The following is a 23,960-nucleotide window of genomic DNA, read 5'->3' on the forward strand; positions in this document are numbered from 1 at the left end:
ACTGCGTTTCCGCTACACAATGCACACACTCACTTCATGCAGGTTGGCGTTCAATCCCCGACTATCCAAGTGGTTGGGAACCATTCCTTTCCCCACCGTCCCATCCTAATTCCTTATTCTGATCCCTTCCAAGTGCTATATAGTCGTAATGCCTTGGCACTTTCTTCTGATAAGTCCCTTCCCCTACACCATGCACTCAAAACTACCAGGGATACAAATAACACTTACTTAAGATTATCACAATAAATCATACAATGGTCTAGTTGGATGACATCATCAATGTCATCCTGATAACAATAGTATCTTAATTTCATCTATTTCAGTTAATTTTGGGCAATCCTTCTACCAACCTAAATATTATTATAATTTTATTGAAATTAATACACCCAAAACTGTTTGTGAGAAGTTAGAAGAGAAAAATATTAAGGTAATATAATGGAACCGAGTTCTCATCCCTGGACTTCCCCAAAACACACACACGGCCCACTCAATCATGAAGAGCTCAAAAGTATAGCAGCCTTAGTAATTTTATAATATATTTCCCCCACTAACATGGAGAACATTAAAATATTTGTAACTCTATAGTACACTAATGCTTGCTATCTTTCTATTAAAACACTGTAATTCTAATACCCATACATACCTTCCTTTCAATCAACAACTGTTACCAAGTGTCTCACCTGGTTTATCCAAGGCATAGTTGATAAGGCGGCTCCAGAGATCGACATCATCGTGCTCCTTGCAGAATCTAATAGCCCACTCCAGGTCCTGTTCCTCCACCAAAATGATATGCAGAGCCTCCATTGTGTTGCCCATCCGAGCTGGAAGGTAAGAAGCTTTCTTATGAGCAAAAACTAGTCCAAGAAAATCAAACTTTCATATTACTTTTAACACTTTCGCGCACCCAGCGCGCCACCCCTCAACTATGCGTAGTGGGTCCCAGCGTTTCACGGGAGCGCGTGTTAATTCTGAAAAGTGTATACTCTCTTCAACTTTGTCACCTCAATTCTCATCCTATGAGATTAAATTTGGTATCATTGTGTTCGCAATAGAATTCTCTACAGCACTAAATGCATATAAACTCCAAAAGCCTGGCTAATTACCCGCAGCAAACAGAGAAAGTGCGAACGAGTTACCCAGGAGCAGCGCAAAAGCGATAAAATGTGTTCACTCTTTTCACTCTGGTCACCTCAATTTTCGTCCTAGGTCTTTCATTTTGGTATCAATGGGTTCGAAATAGAATTCTCTAGAGGAATATTAGCATATAAAATAAAAAAACCTGGTCACGCTCCAACCGCCGACGAGTTGAAGACGGGCCACGTGTTAGCCTGCGAGTGAGCGCCCAGACGCCTTCCAGCTACACTCCCAATTCCTGCCCACAAATGTTTATTATTTTTACCGGTTGCTAATCTCAATTTTCGTGTTACAACGCTCATTTAGGTATGAAATTGTTCCCAATAGAATGCTTTAGATGGATATGTGCATATAAGGGTTACTTGAACAATATTGCCAGTACAATACGTGAATGAGAAAAACAAGAAAAAAACAGCGTTGAATGTAATGAAACGCCATTTTCTGGGTGAGCCCTGGAGGCTCCCTGGAGCTTATCGGGTTAATGTATGTTATGTTAGACCGGGATATTAGCTATGGAGTTCAGACCTACCAGGGACCAGCGCCAGAACCTGGCCCTTTCAGAGAGGTTTCAGGGAGCAATGGCCCTGGAAAACCCCATATGGTTGGGGGTTTTCCTTATCTGCCATCGACCGAGGTCAGGCACCCAGAAAGGTAGGCATAACAAAAACCCCACTTGGTAAAAACTACAACAAAAACCGACCAGAGAAGTAGAAAACTCCCTACAATCCCAAAGAACAAACAATCAATCAATTTACTGCCGCGCCGGTCGTCTGCACAGGGGAGACGGGCCCCCCTCCCCCCAGGAGGGGGAGGGGGGCCCTGGACCTCACCGCGCCGGCTGCCTTCAGTTCGGAAACTAGGCTTCAACCAACGCAAAAAAAAAAAACGCCGACTGGATGGGTGGGAGGGTAGCCAGGGAGCCTCCGGGGCTCACCCAGAAAATGGCGTTTCATTACATTAAACGCTGGTTTTCTGTGGGGGAGCCCCTTCGGCTCCCTGGAGCTACATACCCAAAGAGAAGGAATTAGGGACTTACCCGGGAGGCGGCGGCCACAAACTCCTCAATGCGAAGTTGAGACAACTGGCTGCAACTTGCGACCCAAAGCAACACAAGAACGCCGAGGAGCAGGGACATTCACCAAATAACGGGCGGCCAGGACCCTATTCGACTTCCAAAATCCACGCGCCCAAATATGAGCCCAAGACATGTTACCAAACACGGCAGCCAAAGCTGCAAACCTTCCGAACGTCATGGGCGCGAGGATAGACTGCAGGCTGGCTAGACTTAATAACCCTGCAGACAACCTGAGAGGCCCGAGCCCTGGAACAGGGAATGAGGGAAACCGGATCAACCCAAAGCGCATCCCCAGCCACCCCAGGCTGAAGCGCTCAGGTAACGGCTAAGTGCTGCAACTGGACACAACACATGACTGCACCACCGGCCGAACCAACCAAGCATCAATGACCCACGGACCCCTCCGGAAAGCAGCCAGTCTCGTTCTTCACCAGAAAAGATGGAGAAGGCTGCAAACTGGACAAACCTACCCCCAGGACCAAAAGAGCAGAAACCCCTGTGCCCGGAGAAGAGCATGAAGCTCCCCTACCCGGCCCCCAGAGGACAATGCCAACAAAAACAAAGCCTTGGAAAAACAATCCAGAACCGAAGGTGCCACCACAAACCGAGGAGGGAAAAGATAGGAGAGCTCCCTGTCCAAAGACCAGGACGGCTCAGGAGGAGCAAGAGCAGGCCGGAGGTGAAACATAGCACGGGAAAGCTTATGAAAAGGGGCGGATGTGACGTCCACCCCGAACGCTAGCTTGAGCGGCTCTGCCAGCGCCGCACGATATGAGGCGACAGCATTAGGCATCAAATGACGGTCCTGAAAAAGCCAACCTGATCCGAAAGAAGAGACAACCTACGAAGAGCCAGAAAATGGCGAAAAGAATGCCAGGAAACTTCATACTATTGCCGAGACGAAGCTCTCAGGTGGGACACCATCAACGAAGCCACCTGATCACCATAGAAATGGTGATACACCCGCGTCAAAAAGACCAGACGCGAAGAGCAGAGGAGAAGTTCGAATCAGCCCTATACTGGACCGGGCCGACCTCCTGAAAGAGGCAGAGCCGCGGGAAACATCCTGGGTTCAGGGCACCGAGCAGGAGGGGAGGAGGAATGTTGGCGAGTAAGATGTTGGAGTGAGGGAGGGCTGGCTGGGTGTGGCTGCTCACACTCGCGGTGTTCTGAATGTGTTGATGGTGAATGTATATATAGTGTACATATGTTGTAAATATACATAAATGAACATGAAACATTGGTGTGAATAACTGTATGATGGGAGGAGCAATGTTGGCGAATACAATGTTGGAGGAGAGAGGGATGGCTGGATGAGTGTGACAGCTCACACTCGCGGTGTTCTGAATGTGTTGATGGTGAATATATATAGTGTGTGACAGTGTATAGTCTGTAAACAGATTGTATATATACATAAATTAGCATGATACATGGTAAATATGTGCAACATATGTGTACGCAAGTGTCATGCACGTAACAGTGTCCTCGAACAGTACTGGATGTTTTACTGCCATAATATAGTGTACGTGTTCATTATACATAGGATTAGCATGTAAAAACAAATAAAATGTATTTGGAACTGTGCACAAAAAAATGAACACAAATATATTCGCGGCAACTCGCGCGCCCCGCCCCGGGCGCCCTACTGGCCCCTGGGAGCGTACGTCACGGGTGAACGGGGAATGGCGACATCACGTGCCAACTTACAGACCCCATAGCAGCCAGAGTAAGTCTAAGTTCAAATTTTTTTTGACATACCCATACTGAGGGAAGGGTTTTTGACACTTAAAAAAACAAAAGAATTTTTTCAAGAGAATTTATTTCCTGCGCACTGGGGGGTGTCATATTTATAGGCTGCGCAGTTAAAGGGTTAATTGTTCCTAGCTGATTATTAAGACGTCTGGCAAACATCCTCTGGATGTTTCCTGCCAGCCTGCAGGAACATCCTGCCAGCCTGCAGGAACATCCTGCCAGCCTGCAGGAACATCCTGCCAGCCTGCAGGAACATTCTGCCAGCCTACAGGAACATCCTGCCAGCCAGCCTGCAGGAACATCCTGCCTGCCAGCCAGCCTGCAGGAACATCCTGCCTGCCAGCCAGCCTGCAGGAACATCCTGCCTGCCAGCCAGCCTGCAGGAACATCCTGCCTGCCAGCCAGCCTGCAGGAACATCCTGCCTGCCAGCCAGCCTGCAGGAACATCCTGCCTGCCAGCCAGCCTGCAGGAACATCCTGCCTGCCAGCCAGCCTGCAGGAACATCCTGCCTGCCTACAGGAACATCCTACCAGCCAGCCTGCAGGAACATCCTGCCTGCCTACAGGAACATCCTACCAGCCAGCCTGCAGGAACATCCTGCCAGCCAGCCTGCAGGAACATCCTGGCAGCCAGCCTGCAGGAACATCCTGGCAGCCAGCCTGCAGGAACATCCTGCCAGCCAGCCTGCAGGAACATCCTGGCAGCCAGCCTGCAGGAACATCCTGCCAGCCAGCCAGCCAGCCTGTCAGCCAGCCTGCTATCCAGCCAGCCTGCTATCCAGCCAGCCTGCTATCCAGCCAGCCTGCTATCCAGCCAGCCTGCTATCCAGCCAGCCTCACTCTCTGCCTGCCTGCTATCCAGCCAGCCTCACTTTCTGCCTGCCTGCTATCCAGCCAGCCTCACTCTCTGCCTGCCTGCCTCCCTCCCTGCCATCCTGCTAACGGGTCGAGTGTGTTAGGCTTATCTTCGGGAGTGAGCCGGTCACTCCCCCACCACCGACAACCCCCCCCCCCTACATCCCATACTCTCTCTTAAAGGTCACGCGGTTCAACTCAACATCCATCCCTCCCTCCCTCCCTGCCTGACAGCCTGCCAGCCTGCCTGCATGCCTGACAGCCTGCCTGCCTGCCTGCCTGCCTGACAGCCTGCCTGCCTGCCTGCCTGCCAGCCTGCCAGCCTGCCTGCCTGCCTGCCTGCCAGCCTGCTTGCCAGCCAGCCTACCTGCCACCCTCTCTGCCAGCCTGCCTGCCAGCCTCCCTCTCTCTCTGCCAGTCTGCCTGCCAGTCTCCCTCCCTCTCTGCCAGCCTGCCTGCCAGCCTCCCTCCCTCTCTGCCTGCTAGCCTGCCATCCAGCCTCCCTCCCTCTCTGCCTGCTAGCCTGCCATCCAGCCTCCCTCCCTCTCTGCCTGCTAGCCTGCCATCCAGCCTCCCTCCCTCTCTGCCTGCCATGCAGCCTGCCATGCAGCCTGCCAGCCTGCCATCCAGCCTGTTTACCTCTCTGCATGTCAGCCTGCCTGTCTCTGCCAGCCTGCCTGCCTGCCAGCCTGCCAAATATATACGATGATGTACATTAAAGAAACAAATCTGGGTCACAGGTCTGTCGAGTCTGGTTAGGCTTACGGAGTCAGCCGGTCCCTCCCCCACCACCGACACACCTCGCCCCCGCCAACCCATACACACACACTCAAAGGTCACGTGTTTCACCTCAATACCCATCCATCAATTACTGCCTCCCTGCCAGCCAGCCTGCCTTTCCCTCCCTCCCTAATTCCCCCATCCTCCCTCACTACTTCCCTCCCTTCCTGCCTACTTCCTAGCATCTCTCCCTACCTCCCCCTCCCTCCTAGCATCTCTCCCTACCTCCCCCTCCCTCCCAGCATATCTTCCTACTTCCCCCTCCTTCCCTCTCTCACTGATTCTCTCCTTCTCTCACTGATTCTCCCCTTCTCTCTCATACTGCCTCTCACCTAAGCTCCCTCATCCATCTACCCACCAGTCAGCCATCACTTACGCAATGCATGCATTTGGAGCCGACATGGTGCACAGATGTTTCTTGATTGTGCAGATATGTAAAACAAAATCACAGAATGAACACTCCAGCCTCGTGACAATTCAAAATAATAGGAATAATAGGCCGTGAATCTGTGAAGTCTCAGTGAGCAAACTGGACCATCTCCCACCCACCACCACAGGCCGGCGTGACGCTTGGCGGACCCCTTCCTACCAGAACTTTGTTTGGGTAGCATGACTCCCCTACCCCAATCGGGAAACTGGAAGATCGGAAACCAAGTGGTGCTCTGTGTAATAAATAAATAAATAAATAAATAATATATATATATATATATATATATATATATATATATATATATATATATATATATATATATATATATATATATATATATAAAATGTGAAATTATCTCATCTAGCCAACCAACCATAGATGTAGTGCGAACCACATTGCCAGGAGCCCAAGTGATCGCTCCCACCGACAGTGTGCTGGTAGGGGCACCTCTGGGCTCGAGCGCCATTGAGGTAGTCCTCGAAGAAAAGCTGAACGACCTGAGGAGGATGGAGGGAAGAATAGGGGCTTTGGACGCCCACGATGCTTTGTACCTTCTCACAAGGTGCCTGGCTTTGCCCAGACTGACCTATTTCCTAAGGTGTGCTCCCTCCTTCGACAGCCCAAAATTAACAGAATATGACACACTCCTAAGGTCAATAACCGTGAAAGTGTTAAACCTCTCCCTGCAAGATGACCAGTGGGACCAAGCAACGCTCCCAGTTAGACTCGGGGGAATAGGTATTCGCAAGGTGACACAGCATTGCCAGCATTCTTATCCTCGACCAGTGCAACAGGTGAATTAGTTAAGGAAATACTACCGGAACACCTAAGAGACTCCATTGGGATTCATGATCCCAAATTTGCGGAAGGAGCCGGTCAAGTGGGACACTCTCGTCAACTCTCATCCTCAACCGACTTTTCCAAATGACTGCAAACAGTCCAAATGGGATAGCCCCATAGTGGAGAACATCGCCACATCATTGCTGGAGGCAGCTTCCAGGAAGGACAAAGCGCGTCTTCTAGCTGTGCAAGCGCCCCGTGCCGGGGACTTCCTGTTGGCAGTCCCTAATTCCGCCTTGGGCACCTGCCTGGACCATCGGACCCTAAGTATTGGTGTTGCTCTGCGCCTTGCTGCCCCTATCTCCACCGAGCACCGGTGTATTTGCGGCCATGCACGGGCAGACCAATACGGCAGTCATGGTCTCATCTGTCGTAAGACACAGGGAAAGATTGCCAGACATGAAGCAGTCAATGACATCAAGAGAAGTTTGGCTTCAGCTGGGTGTCCAGCACAAAGGGAACCTCAGTTGTGCAGACCTGACAACAGCCAAAAACGCCCAGATGGAGTCACCCTGCAGCCGTGGAGGGAAGGTAAACAGGTCGTGTGGGACTACACGTGTGCATCCACATTGGCTGATACCTATCTACCTTACAGCGCAGCTGAGGGAGGCGGGGCGGCCACCTTCAGGGAGACCCAGAAAACTAACAAGTACAGGGACCTAGAACGCTGTTACAGGCTCGTGCCAATAGGCTCTGAGACTCTGGGCGCCTGGGGTAAATGTGCACTTAAGTTCCTGAAGGAGCTGGGCGAGGAACTCATTGGGAAGACTAGAGACCCAAGAGCGGCCAGTTTTATGTTCCAGCGCCTCAGTGTCGCTGTTCAGAGGGGAAATGCGTGCTGTATCTTGGGTACGCACCCGACCCCCGAGGAGCTGGACGAGGTCTTCGAACACTGATTGGTATATTGTTATATAAGTGTGTGTTTGCTGTAAACTGTAGCATTGCAATAAAATCAAATAAAAAAAAATAATAGGGGTGGTAGGAGAGGAAAAGATTAAAGTATTCAGTGAGAATCCACAAGGTCTTCTCTAAACACTATTTATTTTCTTCGAGGATGTGGGTCCCTTTAATTAAACCAGTGGTGGTACCCCTAAAATAAATAAATAAATAAATAAATAAATAAATAAATAAATAAATAAATAAATAAATAAATTAAATTAAATAAATATATAAATAAATAAATAAATAAATAAATAAACTTTGTTACAAAAAAGGAGTTACATATGGGTTACAAAGATGGTTATCATAGGTTGTCGAGTTCCTCCAGCTCCTCAGATGGCGGGCAGGAACCCTGGATGCAGTGCGCATTTCCCCTCTGTATCGCCACACTGAGGCGCTGGAAAAGAAAGCTTGTAGCTTTTGGGTCCCTTGTTGTTTCAATGAGCCTAGAACCCAGTTCCTTCAAAAAACTGGTAGCACTTTTACCCCAGGCGCCGAGTGTCTCAGAAGCAATGGGGACAAAATTGTAGTGGTGATCCAGTTCTCTATACTTACGGGATTTGGCTGCTTCCCTGTGGGTGGCAGCGCCACCTGGTTGTGCAACACTGAGGTTAATGTAGGTGTTAGCCAGGGTTGATACGCACGTGTAGTTCCATACCAACTGCTTGCCATTCTTCCAGGGGTTCACTGTGATACCATCCGGACGACCAATAAGAGCATCAGAGTTACGGGGCGTTAGGTAACGGGGCTCTCTTTCAGCTGGGCATCCAGCTGTGGTGAGGCTCCTCTTGATGATGTCGTTAACTTCACTGTGCCTCGAGTGCCATCCCCCTGTGCTTTGGCAGAGTAGGCCATGGTGGCCGTACCTGTCAGCCACCACCTCGCCGCAAATACACCTATATCTGGTGTGTGTGTATATATATATATATATATATATATATATATATATATATATATATATATATATATATATATATATATATATATATATATAATATTATATTATAATATATATATATATATAAATATATATATATTATTTATATATATAATATATATATATATACATATATATATATAAATATATATAAATATATATATATATATATATAAATATATATAAATAAATATATATATATAAATATATATAAATAAATATATATAAATATATATATATATATATATATATATATATATATATATATATATATATATATATATATATATATATATATATATATATATATATATATATATATATATATATATACATACACAGTGGTACCTCGGAATGCGAGTGTACCTGTATGCGAGTTTTTCGGAAGACGAGCAGGATTTACTCCAAAAATATGTCTCGGAAGGCGAGGGTTACCTCGGGACGCGAGTTTGTTGATACGTGTACAGGCCGACTGGCGCGTGGTGGCATGGCGATCGCGCCTCAGTTTACCAGTGTCTCGTGTCCAGTGACTATCCCACCTGAATTCTTCACAAGGATTTACAATTTTTTATCGTTTTTTTGGCCATTTGAGCATAAAAGTTGTCATTATATATCTTGCCATGGGTCTCAAGAAAGCCATTGGTCAGGTTCAACCTAAGAAAATAGCTGTGAGTAGAGGCAGTAGAGGATGTCCCTTCTTCATTAAGAAAATGTGTGAAGTATGGGAAGAACTGCAAAGTTTTGTTGAAAAAACTCACCCAGATAAAGCTGTAGCAGGCCGTTGCATTGACCTTTTAAATGATAATGTGATGTCTTACTACAGACAAGTGTTAAAATGTAGGGAAAAACAAGTGTCATTAGACAAATTCTTAGTAAAACAAGCAAGTCCTAGTGGTATGCAGGCAAAATGTGCCAGAGTGTGCATACCAGTGAAGTCCTCACTGCCTGATGTGATAATGGAAGGGGACTCCCCTTCCAAACAGTAACTCCTCTCTTCCTCCCACCTCCTCACCATCTTCCATACGCCTAGTAATAACTTGAACATAGTTTCGTAGGTTTATTTAGATGAATTAGGTATAAAAATTTAGTTTGATGTGGGGTTTTTGGGGTAGTCAGGAACGGATTAATTCATTTCCCTTTATTTCTTATGGGGAAATTAGCTTCGGAATGCGAGTTTTCGGAATACGAGGCGTCTCCAGGAACCAATTAAACTCTTAAACTGAGGTATGCCTGTATGTATGTATATGTATGTATGTATGTGTATATTATTTATATATATATATATATATATATATATATATATATATATATATATATATATATATATATATATATATATATATATATATATATATGCGAACAAGCCTGAATGGTCCCCAGGACAATATGCAACTGAAAACTCACACCCCAGAAGTGACTCGAACCCATACTCCCAGATGCCACGCAACTGGTATGTACAAGACGCCTTAATCCACTTGACCATCACGACCGGACATAATGAGGTGATAGCCGAGGCTATTTGAACCACCCCACCGCCGGCACTCGGATAGTAATCTTGGGCATAGCATTTTACCAAATCACCTCATTCTTTGGGGCACACGTGAGGAACACAAATGCGAACAAGCCTGAATGGTCCCCAGGACAATATGCAACTGAAAACTCACACCCCAGAAGTGACTCGAACCCATACTCCCAGATGCCACGCAACTGGTATGTACAAGACACCTTAATCCACTTGACCATCACGACCGGACATAATGAGGTGATAGCCGAGGCTATTTGAACCACCCCACCGCCGGCACTCGGATAGTAATCTTGGGCATAGCATTTTACCAAATCACCTCATTCTTTGGGGCACACGTGAGGAACACAAATGCGAACAAGCCTGAATGGTCCCCAGGACAATATGCAACTGAAAACTCACACCCCAGAAGTGACTCGAACCCATACTCCCAGATGCCACGCAACTGGTATGTACAAGACGCCTTAATCCACTTGACCATCACGACCGGACATAATGAGGTGATAGCCGAGGCTATTTGAACCACCCCACCGCCGGCACTCGGATAGTAATCTTGGGCATAGCATTTTACCAAATCACCTCATTCTTTGGGGCACACGTGAGGAACACAAATGCGAACAAGCCTGAATGGTCCCCAGGACAATATGCAACTGAAAACTCACACCCCAGAAGTGACTCGAACCCATACTCCCAGATGCCACGCAACTGGTATGTACAAGACGCCTTAATCCACTTGACCATCACGACCGGACATAATGAGGTGATAGCCGAGCCTATTTGAACCACCCCACCGCCGGCACTCGGATAGTAATCTTGGGCATAGCATTTTACCAAATCACCTCATTCTTTGGGGCACACGTGAGGAACACAAATGCGAACAAGCCTGAATGGTCCCCAGGACAATATGCAACTGAAAACTCACACCCCAGAAGTGACTCGAACCCATACTCCCAGATGCCACGCAACTGGTATGTACAAGACGCCTTAATCCACTTGACCATCACGACCGGACATAATGAGGTGATAGCCGAGGCTATTTGAACCACCCCACCGCCGGCACTCGGATAGTAATCTTGGGCATAGCATTTTACCAAATCACCTCATTCTTTGGGGCACACGTGAGGAACACAAATGCGAACAAGCCTGAATGGTCCCCAGGACAATATGCAACTGAAAACTCACACCCCAGAAGTGACTCGAACCCATACTCCCAGATGCCACGCAACTGGTATGTACAAGACGCCTTAATCCACTTGACCATCACGACCGGACATAATGAGGTGATAGCCGAGGCTATTTGAACCACCCCACCGCCGGCACTCGGATAGTAATCTTGGGCATAGCATTTTACCAAATCACCTCATTCTTTGGGGCACACGTGAGGAACACAAATGCGAACAAGCCTGAATGGTCCCCAGGACAATATGCAACTGAAAACTCACACCCCAGAAGTGACTCAAACCCATACTCCCAGATGCCACGCAACTGGTATGTACAAGACGCCTTAATCCACTTGACCATCACGACCGGACATAATGAGGTGATAGCCGAGGCTATTTGAACCCTGGTCAAATATGGTCCCTGAATGGTCCCCATTCAGGGACCATTCAGGCTTGTTCGCATTTGTGTTCCTCACGTGTGCCCCAAAGAATGAGTTGATTTGGTAAAATGCTATGCCCAAGATTACTATCCGAGTGCCGGCGGTGGGGTGGTTCAAATAGCCTCGGCTATCACCTCATTATGTCCGGTCGTGATGGTCAAGTGGATTAAGGCGTCTTGTACATACCAGTTGCGTGGCATCTGGGAGTATGGATTCGAGTCACTTCTGGGGTGTGAGTTTTCAGTTGCATATTGTCCTGGGGACCATTCAGGCTTGTTCGCATTTGTGTTCCTCACGTGTGCCCCAAAGAATGAGGTGATTTGGTAAAATGCTATGCCCAAGATTACTATCCGAGTGCCGGCGGTGGGGTGGTTCAAATAGCCTCGGGTATCACCTCATTATGTCCGGTCGTGATGGTCAAGTGGATTAAGGCGTCTTGTACATACCAGTTGCGTGGCATCTGGGAGTATGGGTTCGAGTCACTTCTGGGGTGTGAGTTTTCAGTTATATATATATATATATATATATATATATATATATATATATATATATATATATATATATATATATATATATATATATATATATATATTATATATATTATATATATATATATATATATATATATATATATATATATATATATATATATATATATTGTGACAATAATCTCCTTCAAGAGATTGAGCCTGCTCTTCCCTTCATAATTACGTCGTCACAATTATATAAAAGACTATGGAAGAAATGTCCAACAACGACAACAACACCAGCACCAGCAAGGCTTGCCAGGGTGAGCAGAAACGTATGCAACCAGCCACCTGTTCGAACTCCAACCACCAAACTACCCGTTGATCGCTACGACTCCGCTGATTGGTCGCCGGTCTGGCTGCACCTGCCTCGCCCCCCCAATACTACCCGATGTCTGGGGTCGCCCCAACATCAGTCTCCAGAATGTTCCGTGCTTTCGTAGCCAGCACTCCTCCCAGCTAGACGTTAGCGTGTACTGAGAGAGGTGGTGGCTTTAAGCCAATATTCCAGCACCTCCCACTTACTGTTGTATTGCACTTCTTGTTATTTTGCCTTAACGTAACTTTTCATTTTGTCATTTAAGTATTCTTATTATTTTGATTCATTGATTTTATTATAAGAATTTGTTTGTGCATTATTTTCATATTTTGATTTATTTAACGTAATTAAAATTTCATTGTTAAAGTTTACTTGTGTTTTGTGTGTCTTCTCCTTACCTTACCACAGACGAAGTTCCAGTTTTTCTATTTTTTTTTATAACTATGTGACGAGGCCATACCCCTAGCCTTAAACAGCCGAACACCAACGCGTTACCGTCACAAGTTATATGGGGGCCTGTCCGGGAGCTTCACTCAGGTACTGGTGCTAAGTGGTAATTTATGGTAAGCGTATTTAACTTTGTTAACGTAGCTTTACTATTTTTCATTCAATTTCATTTTTTATAAGGTGCGGTGTATTGTGCATTACGAGAGTAACATATAGTGAAGGTGAGACAACTTTGGATTACGTGGTGACTGTAGGCCTCAGTCATACTCTTAATTGGTCATCTCTCCCTCCATGTTATTACTCGTATTTACCATCTATGTCCCTTGAATATTTCTCATTCTGACAGATCATCATATTGGTACCCTGGTACTGTGGTCTGCCCCGGGTCAAGAGTACCCAATCTTCTGCAATCTGACTGTAGGAGGACAAAGAGGGCCATAGTTCCTCTAGCTCGAACTTTAGTTGCTGAATTGGGACCTCAGCAGCAGTTCTCGTCACCAGTTGACACCTCGCACCCCTACACGTCAGTCAGAGATGATGATACATACAACGGTAGGGAATTAGCTTATTTTTTCAGAGCACAAAAGTTCGCTAATTCTGTAAGTATCATATTAAATTCAGTGGGAAAAACTTGCTTTATGTCCTATAGAGACTTGGCAAGGTATGCCTACATCCTTGGACTACCAATTTTACTTTTGAAGCATTTAACTGTTTCATTTGTTTTCGAAACTTTGTTTCATTTGTTAGTAGGATTTTCTTGCCCTTATTCTCTTACATGAGTACCGGGTACAAGATTTCCTGCGCCCTTGATTTAATTTAATATCTTTCACTTAACGTTAATTGTTAAAGATCACACAGGATAGGTACCAGTTGCCACGTTGTCCTGTTTCTGACATTTCATTATTGAACATTCGTGTACCTTTATTTGCTAATTTCACCATGTTTCGTCTCCAAACTTTCCGTGCAAATCCAGCAGGTGAAATAGGGACTTTAAGTCGTGCCAAGAGGACTGAACTACAAACTCTTGCACATGAGTATCAACTAGAAGTTCCCTATCCAGCCAACAAAAATGACCTACACAACCTGTTGCTGGATTACTATTTAGAGCAAGGTAAGATAGACTCTGAAACTCATGAAACTTACTATATTGCAGATAAAACTGACTTGGCAACGCTGAAACTCAAACTAGAACTGGCAAAGATTGAAGAACGAACAGCTGCCATACGGAGAGAAGAACAAGAACGCGAAGCTGCTTTGAGGAGAGAAGAACAAGAACGTGAGATTACATTACTCCGTGAACGTGAACGAGTACAGCTTGAAACACTCCAGGAGCGGGAACGCTTACAGCTTGAAACCAAACAACGCGAGTTGGAAATACAACGCGAACATGACAAGCAACAAGCGACTCTGGCTCTAGAGTGTCGTCAACGTGAAATCGCCTTGGAAACTTCACACTTCACTCAACGCCAACAAGCTACTGCCAATCTTCCCGTCAGTTTTAATATATCACATGCAAGTAAGTTAATGCCATCCTTTGTAGAAGCAGAAGTTGATGTGTTCTTTACCACCTTTGAAACCCTTGCTAATCAACTCAGTTGGCCTGTCGACCAATGGGCCACACTTCTCAGAGTCCATCTTACAGGTAGAGCTGCAGTCACACTCAGTACTTTGGCGTCTGAGAATGACTACTACACTCTGAAACAAGCAGTGTTGGACGCCTACCTCCTCTCTACTGAAAGTTATAGAAGGAAATTCCGTGACCACCTGAAGGCAAGTACCACTACCTTCCTTGAGTTTGCTAACACGAAACGGAGGTATTTCATGAAATGGCTGGAAGCAGCACATGTCTCTACTTTTACAGAACTCGTCAACCTGATGCTTGTTGAAGAATTCTTGAGACGTGTGCCGCCTCCTGTCCGCCTCTACTTAGCAGATAAAGAAGAAACCGACTACCTGAAGTGTGCTAAGTCGGCTGACACTTACAGCCTCATCCACCGGCTGACACCTGAACCATCCTCCAGTAAGAAGTCGTGGTACAGTTACGAGAAGGTGAGCCCCGATCAAGCTGGTTCACAACTGTACTGCAAGTATTGTAGACTCTATGGACATACCATAGACAAGTGTGGTAAGTCTCAATACAAGGGAACCACTGACCAACAAAGACCCAAACCAACTCCTCCTAAGTCCGGTAAGCCTGTGATGAATGTTGGTGTTGATGTTAATGATCTTTCTCTTTTCAGTAACCACCTGTATACTGGAACTGTCTCTGCCAACGGTTCAAATCCGGAGGGACGTTTCAAATTGAAGATCTTGAGGGACACAGCGGCTCTACAATCGATCATCTTGAAGTCGGCTGTGCCCAACATAGTCTACACCGGGGAAACAGTCTTCATCACTGACCTCACTGCTACCACTCCATACCCTCTCGCCAGAGTCCACCTGGATTGTCCCTACGTGAACGGGGAAGTCCAAGTCGCCGTCAGGGAAAAGCCTTTTCCCATGCCTGGAGTGCAACTTCTCCTAGGCAACGACTTGGCAGAAGACCTGCAACCGACCAACCTGATCGTCATGGACAAACCCCAGGTGTGTAACTCTGTGCCAAGTAACCCTATTCTTGAGTATGTTCCAGCAGAGGTTCAAGAGAGTGAAGTTTCTCCTCCGGTTCTCGTGACCACCCGTGCACAAGCCGCACGTCCACAGCCAGCTGACTCTACTGCTACCGCTGTCCCTCAAGACCCTCAGAAACTACCCCCGCATCTGACCAAGTTGGAGTTCCGTAAGTTGCAGAGGGAAGATCTTACTTTAACACCATTGTTTTTCCAGGCTGAGACTCAACCCGACAGTATTCCTGGGTTCTTCCTAGAGAACGACTTGCTCTACCGCAGATATAGACCCAGTAAACTGAAGGAGGAGGACGATTGGGCCAACATCGAACAACTTGTGATTCCCACCAGCCTGCGGCCCACTATTCTACACCTGGCCCATGGAGCATTCTCCCACTACGGCTTCAACAAGACTTACCATGGGATTCGCCAAGACTACTACTGGCCAGGTATGGTAAACAACGTCAAACAGTACGTAAAACAGTGTCATACATGTCAGATGGCAGGCAAACCGAACGTCTCCATTCCCAGAGCACCACTGATTCCCATACAGGTGCCTGCGGAACCTTTCCACAGACTCATAATAGACTGTGTTGGTCCTTTACCTCGGACCAGTTCAGGTAACGCCTACATCCTAACCATCCTGTGTCCTACCACCAGATTTCCCATAGCAGTTCCAGTGAAGAACATCACGGCTGCTACGGTTATCAAACATCTACTGAAGATCTTCACTCAATACGGATTTCCCAGGGAGATTCAAAGTGACTGTGGCACCAACTTCACCAGTGATCTCTTCAAAAGGACACTGGAGGAGTTCAACATCAAACAGGTATTGTCCAGCCCCTATCATCCTGCTTCACAGGGTTCTCTTGAACGTAGTCATCAGACCATCAAAGCACTCTTGAAAAAGTTTTGTAGTGAAACCTCAAAGGATTGGGATAAGCAGATTGACCTAATAATGTGTATTTTCAGAAGTCTCCCCAATGAGTCCCTAGGAGTATCTCCTTATGAGATGCTCTACGGCCGTAAGTGCCGTACTCCCCTTAAGGCTTTCAAAGACTCTCTCAGAGATGCCACCTTCAGTGAGCATCAGAATGTGCCCCAGTTTCTTCAAAACCTTCAACACATTCTAGAGAGAGTCCACCGCTTTGCCCATGATAATCTATTGAAAGCCCAGGTGAGAATGAAGACTCATTACGACCAGACCAGCAAAGTAAGAAAATTCAAGCCGGGAGACTTCGTCCTTGCTTATTTCCCTATCCCAGGTTCACCTTTACAAAACAGATTTTCAGGACCCTACTGCGTCAAAGAGTGCAGAAGCAACAACACATACGTCATAGAGACTCCAGATAGGCGGCGGAAGACCCAGCTGTGCCACGTCAACCTCCTGAAGCAATATAATGGTACTCCTCCCACTGTCTTGATTAATTGTTCTACCTTCACAGAACCCTACATCCACAGTGAGACCATCCCGGCTTCTTCTCCCGAAAGCACTGACAAGGAGTCGGCGCTTTCTAATTCCAAAATCCTTAATGATCTTCCCAAATGCTTTCAGGATAATAATCGTGCTCCTATGCCCTCTTCTAATTCCACTCTCACCTCGTCAGATAAGCCCTTCATCCTCCATGTCGACGCCAATGGTACCGACGTGGGTGGTGTCGTGATGCAGCAACGAGGCGAGAAGAATACACCTGTCAGCGACTACTGCTACAAGGATCTACGGAACAATTGGCAAGGAGCTACTCTTCCTCATCCTGAAGCTTCAGCACTTCACTCCACACCTGAAAAGTGCTCGGTCCACCATCAATACGGACCACACCACCCTACACCTCCTGCAGCACGCCCACTTCTCATCTCAACGTCTTCTACTATGGGCTTGCTACCTGCAGAAATTCAACCTGGAGACACGCTATACCAAGAGTCTGACAACATCTTAGCCCATGATCTCTCCAGAGTTTATGAAGTAGAAGCAACTCCATCCATTACTCCACCACATAACGACGTACTTCTTCCAGAACCGCAGGCTTCGGGGGAGAGTTGTGACAATAATCTCCTTCAAGAGATTGAGCCTGCTCTTCCCTTCATAATTACGTCGTCACAATTATATAAAAGACTATGGAAGAAATGTCCAACAACGACAACAACACCAGCACCAGCAAGGCTTGCCAGGGTGAGCAGAAACGTATGCAACCAGCCACCTGTTCGAACTCCAACCACCAAACTACCCGTTGATCGCTACGACTCCGCTGATTGGTCGCCGGTCTGGCTGCACCTGCCTCGCCCCCCCAATACTACCCGATGTCTGGGGTCGCCCCAACATCAGTCTCCAGAATGTTCCGTGCTTTCGTAGCCAGCACTCCTCCCAGCTAGACGTTAGCGTGTACTGAGAGAGGTGGTGGCTTTAAGCCAATATTCCAGCACCTCCCACTTACTGTTGTATTGCACTTCTTGTTATTTTGCCTTAACGTAACTTTTCATTTTGTCATTTAAGTATTCTTATTATTTTGATTCATTGATTTTATTATAAGAATTTGTTTGTGCATTATTTTCATATTTTGATTTATTTAACGTAATTAAAATTTCATTGTTAAAGTTTACTTGTGTTTTGTGTGTCTTCTCCTTACCTTACCACAGACGAAGTTCCAGTTTTTCTATTTTTTTTTATAACTATGTGACGAGGCCATACCCCTAGCCTTAAACAGCCGAACACCAACGCGTTACCGTCACAATATATATATATATATATATATATATATATATATATATATATATATATATATATATATATATATATATATGTATGTCGTACCTAGTAGCCAGAACGCACTTCTCAGCCTACTATGCAAGGCCCGATTTGCCTAATAAGCCAAGTTTTCCTGAATTAATATACTTTCTCTATTTTTTTTTCTCATGAAACGATAAAGCTACCCATTTCATTATGTATGAGGTCAATTTTTTTTATTGGAGTAAAATTAAGGTAGATATATGACCGAACCTAACCAACCCTACCTAACCTAACCTATCTTTATAGGTTAGGTTCGGTTAGGTAGCCGAAAAAGTTAGGTTAGGTTAGGTAGTCGAAAAAATATTAATTCATGAAAACTTGGCTTATTAGGCAAATCGGGCCTTGCATAGTAGGCTGAGAAGTGCATTCTGGCTACTAGGTACGACACATATATATATATATATATATATATATATATATATATATATATATATATATATATATATATATATACATATACATACATACATACACACACACACACACACACATATATATATATATGTATATATATATATATATATATTATATATATACACACACACACTAGAGTAACCTTGAATCATATATACACACTAGAGCAACCTTGAATCTTGTATAACAGAGCAACCTTGAACCATATACTGTACAGTGGTACCTCGAATAATGATCGCCTCAAATGGTGAACATTTTGGGTAACGACTGGCCTGATCGGCGACAATTTGTCTTGTATGACGAACGCTCATTTGAGCAACGTCAACACCACATGGTGGGGTCGTGCGGCTTCCAGCACATTCCTGACCACCACTGACGACAGTGTTGTATTGGTGTTGCGCACGACCTGTATCCCTCTGCATCACTCGGCATATAATTGTGATATTTGTGGTTTTGTGACTACAATTCTGAATGCACGATGTCATCCAAGAAGCAGCCTGCAAAAGAAAGTGTTGGCAAGGGGGGAAGAAAGAGGCAATTACTGAGGAAGTGAAGAAGGAAATTATAGCAAAGCACAAGCATGGTGCTCGTGTGGCTGATCTCGCCAGGGAGTATGGCAGGGCTCCCTCAACAATTTCCACCATTTTGAAGGGGAAGGATAAATTTAAGATGCGATAGTGTTTTTGAAGCCATCGTTTGCGCTAAGCCTGTGATGCTATATGTGGACCTTGTCAGGAAGATACCAGGTGCTTTGTCTGAAGATGAGGAGGTATTTAAGGCAAGCCGTGGCTGGTTCGAGAACTTTAAGAAGAGGAGCGGTATACATAATGTTGTGCGACATGGGGAGGCTGCCAGCTCTGATAAAGCTGCTGCCGAGGCTTTTGTGCCAGAGTACCAGGAATTTGTTGATCGGGAGCAGTTCCTGTCCCAACAAGTTTTCAATTGTGACAAAACTGGGCGATTTTGGAAAAAACTGACGAAGAGGACCTACATCACGCAAGAGGAACAATCGTTGCCTGGCCACAAACCAATGAAGGATCGCCTTACCCTCGTGCTCTGCGCCAATGCAAGTGGCGACTGCAAGGTCAAGCCGCTGCTCGTCTACCACTCTGAAAATCCACGAGTGTTCAAGGCGTTTAAGGTGCACAAGACACGGCTGAATGTGATGTGGATGTCGAACAAGAAGTCCTGGGTCATGCGGATCTTCTTCAGTGAATGGGAAAATGACGTTTTTGGCCCCACAGTGAGGAATTATCTCACCGAGAAGCAGTTACCACTCAAGGCCTTGCTTGTGCTCGATAATGCACCTGCGCATCCTCCACAACTGCAAGATGATCTGTTCCCTGAGAATCAGTTCATCACTATCAAGTTTCTTCCTCCAAACACCACTCCACTCCTCCAACCTATGGACCAGCAAGTCATTGTTAACTTTAAGAAGCTCTACTTGAAGGCCTTGTTGGAGAGATGTGTTCATGTGATTGACACCACAGAGCTGACCCTCAAACAATTCTGGAAGGACCAGTTCAATATCATGGGGCCTTGTGTTTGATAGATAAGGCCTGGGAAGGGGTGTCTACACTCTGCATGGCAAAACCTGTGGCCTGAGGGTGTCCCTAAGCGAGACTTCGAAGGTTTCAGTCTTGCACCTGCATCCGCACCTGTGGATGACCCGGACGCTCTTTTAGTGGATGATATTGTTGCTCTGGGGCACACATTGAGTCTAGAGGTGGAAGCTGCTGATGTGCAGGAGTTGATGGAGGAGCACAGTGATGAACTGACCACCGAGGAACTCCTGGAACTGCAGAAAGAGCTTGTGCAACAGGAGATAAAGGAGCTCTCATTGGGGGAGGAGGAGGTCTGCAAGGATGCTATCCCGTCCACTGAAATCAGGGACGCGTTGAGCATGTTTGAAAATGTGACCGCATTTGCGGAAAAACATCACCCTGATAAGGCAGTGACAACACGTTGCACGAACTTCTTTAATGACAATGTGCTGTCTAGGTTTAGGGACATCCTAAAACATAAACAACATCAAGTGGCACTCGATACGGTCTGTGAACAGGGGGGGTGAGAAAAGACGTGAAAGTGATATTGAACCACAACCCGATCCCAGTGGGGTTAAATTCCCGAAAAGAATGAGCCCGCCTGACCCAGAGGTGGAGTTTCCTTTCTCGATGTAACCCTCTCCTCCCTACCTCCCGATCGTCTCCCTCAAGCCAGCAACGACTCTTCATAAGGTAAAGTGAAAGAACACATGGGAACAGTCAAACAAAATATTTATTTTACATGTACAGTATCATATTACCAGTGTATAATGTCATATTGGTGTTTTAGGGGGTGGAACGGATTATTTGTATTTACATTATTTTGAATGGGGAAATCTGTTTTGAATGACGTCGGTTTCACATGACGACGACGGTGCTGGAACGGATTAAATTCGTTATTCGAGGTACCACTGTACACACACTAGAGCAACCTTAAAACATATATATACACACTAGAGCAACATTGAATCATATATACACATTAGAGCAACCCCGCACAGAGAGATCACCGCGCCGACCAGACGAGGGAGGGTCCGAAGAAGGAGCCGAACCCGAACCTGGCACCAGTGGCCTACCATGACGAGAAGAACCCCGAGCCCTGGCACAACCCCTCTGGGAAGACCCCCCCCCCATGGGACCCCCGGAGGACCAGCAAGTCCGACATCGGATGACAAGCAGACGAAGCAGCCTGGATAAACTGCGCCACAGCAGATGCCTCAAACAGAAGAGGACAAAAAGGCAACTACAACCTAAGAGCCAGGGCCCAAGCAGATTCCATGGAGGAACCCAGCACCGCCTGCCGACACGCGAGCCGGGAAGCTTAGAACAGGGAAACCACATCCCTCAAAATCGGTGCGAAAAGCTTCAACAAGGCAGCCGACGAGCGAACCGCCTAGGACAAGGTGCCGGACCCAAGCGCCCTCACATCCTCCACGAGCCAATCCAAGGACAGGTAAAGGAGGGAAAAGAACCGCAAGGCCGAAGCCAAAAGGCCCCGGGCGTGCAAGTCCTCCGCCACAAGCTCCGCTGAAAGGGAGGGAACCTGCACATGGAGCTGAACAATGCCAACATCACGTGGTAGGGCAGGGGCAAACAAGCACTCATTCAGGTACTCAAGATCGCCCCCCCAGGAAAACCTGAACCACCGCGGAAGCTTTCCACCACTCCAGCATGCGGGAACGACAGAAGGAATGCCAGGAATCCAAAACAAACAAGGGGCAGTCCGCTAGCCAAGCAGACTCCGGAACCTTATAACGGAGCCAGAAGGAGAAGGAAGTCCCAAACCTGAATTCTGAGGGATCCATCTCCGAGGCATAATCTGGGTCCCGCAGAAGGTATGCTGCAAGGGCCGCCCGCACCACACCAGGTTGGATGCGATAAGCCAAAAACCTCTGGAAAGACTGAACCAACACACCCGGGGGAACACGAAACCGAACCCAGGGAGGGGCCAACACCAAATCCAACTCGTACGGAGAGGGGGGGGAAAAGAAAACCCCACACCTTGCAACACTAAGCCCCGCTCAGAGGGAAGAAAAACCCAGGTGGGGTCTAGTGGGGCCCAAGGCCCCAAGTCAGCCCCTCCCCAGTCCCCAAGTCCCCCACAGCAGGACCCGGGGCCGAGTCATCTCCCCAAGCACCGACCCCACAAGACAAGGACGGTGCAGCCTCAGAAGACGGAAGGAAGGGGGCCCACTGGTCAGACCCAAAAGCTTCGGCCGGGAGACAAAACTCGAAAACCTCCCCCCCCCCCCCCCCCGGAAGGTGCATCCCCCGAAACTGCCCAAGTCTCGAGATCAAGTAACCCCTGCCCTGACTCCGAAACCCTCAGACGTTTCGGGGCCGGAAGCAGGGGAATGGGGACCAGAACGAACAACTGGAGGGGAAGGACGAGGAAGTGCGGACTGAACCAAGATCGAAGCGACCCCCAAGTCCGGGTCTCGAAAAGCAAAGCGGGGCAGCCCTGGGGCATCCGGGTAAGCAACCAACCGAGCGCGTTGCAACAGACGAAACCTAGCTTGCAACACTTGCACCGCCCGTACCCGAATAGAATCATCAGAGGATTGGGTAAATTGAGTCATCAGCAAGCAGCAACACTCACAGGCCTCAGGGTCGAAAGTATCACCGACCCAACAGGCAGCGTGGCGGAGGCAAAAACAATGAAGGTCACCCCAAGACAAGGGAACCGAGCAACCCTCAAACTTGCACAAAGCGAGTAGGGACTCCGGGGTCACATCCATCGGACCCACGCACCCATTGGGGATTCCCAGGGTCCTGATCATTTACTATAAGAGGACTCGCGCCCAGGTAGTCCCAGGCAGGGTGCTGCTAACCGGCGCCAAAAGCAACCAAGCGAACTTCTACAGCTGAACCCCAGGGACATGTACACTCACGGGGACCTGGCATAAGGCACCACCGAGGAGAACCGTAGAAAGGCAAACAAGTGGATAATAGGGCAGAATCCCCCACAAGGCAAAAAGAAAAAGAAAAAGAAAACCCCGCAAGAGGACAGCGAACACCAAGGAACAGAGCCGGCCGCTATGTCGGGAAAACGAAGCTGCACAGCACCCTGCGCCTCTACCAGTGCAAACTGCCACTTACCCGCATGTAATAAGGGAGAACAGAACACCTAAGAGCCCAACGGGCGGCCGAAAAACCAAACGGTAGAACGGACCAGCAGAGACAGGTCCCAAGGAGCCTGTGGAAGGCGGCCCTAAGCTCCAAGGGCAGTACTTACAGGACACCTAGGGAAGGCAGCCCTAGGTGCATGCAGCCCAAGTACTGAAGATAACTCCTGGCTCTCGCACCCCTAGAAAACAAACACCACACACAAAGCACAGTTTTGTGTGTGGTGTGTGGTCTGGGATTCAAAAGGTGACACCCCTAGGGTCAACACTTGCAGCAGAGGAGCTCCAGCATATTTCAACAATCCTAAGTATTGTAGTACAGGTTGATGGTA

At 47.1% G+C, this 23,960-nt stretch overlaps 1 protein-coding gene across 4 annotated transcripts in view; it reads right to left on the minus strand.

Annotated features, from left to right (window-relative positions):
* Window positions 1–23,960, minus strand: part of lt (vacuolar protein sorting-associated protein light) — a 263,565-nt gene that overhangs the window by 20,354 nt on the left and 219,251 nt on the right. For all 4 annotated transcript variants that reach the window (XM_045740821.2, XM_045740818.2, XM_045740819.2 and 1 more), the window contains exon 14: window positions 681–821. In XM_045740821.2, the coding sequence (XP_045596777.1) occupies window positions 681–821 (141 nt within the window). The remainder of the gene's footprint in view (window positions 1–680; window positions 822–23,960) is intronic.

This window comes from Procambarus clarkii, chromosome 13 (assembly GCF_040958095.1).
Source record: "Procambarus clarkii isolate CNS0578487 chromosome 13, FALCON_Pclarkii_2.0, whole genome shotgun sequence".
Taxonomy (NCBI): Eukaryota; Metazoa; Arthropoda; class Malacostraca; order Decapoda; family Cambaridae; genus Procambarus; species Procambarus clarkii.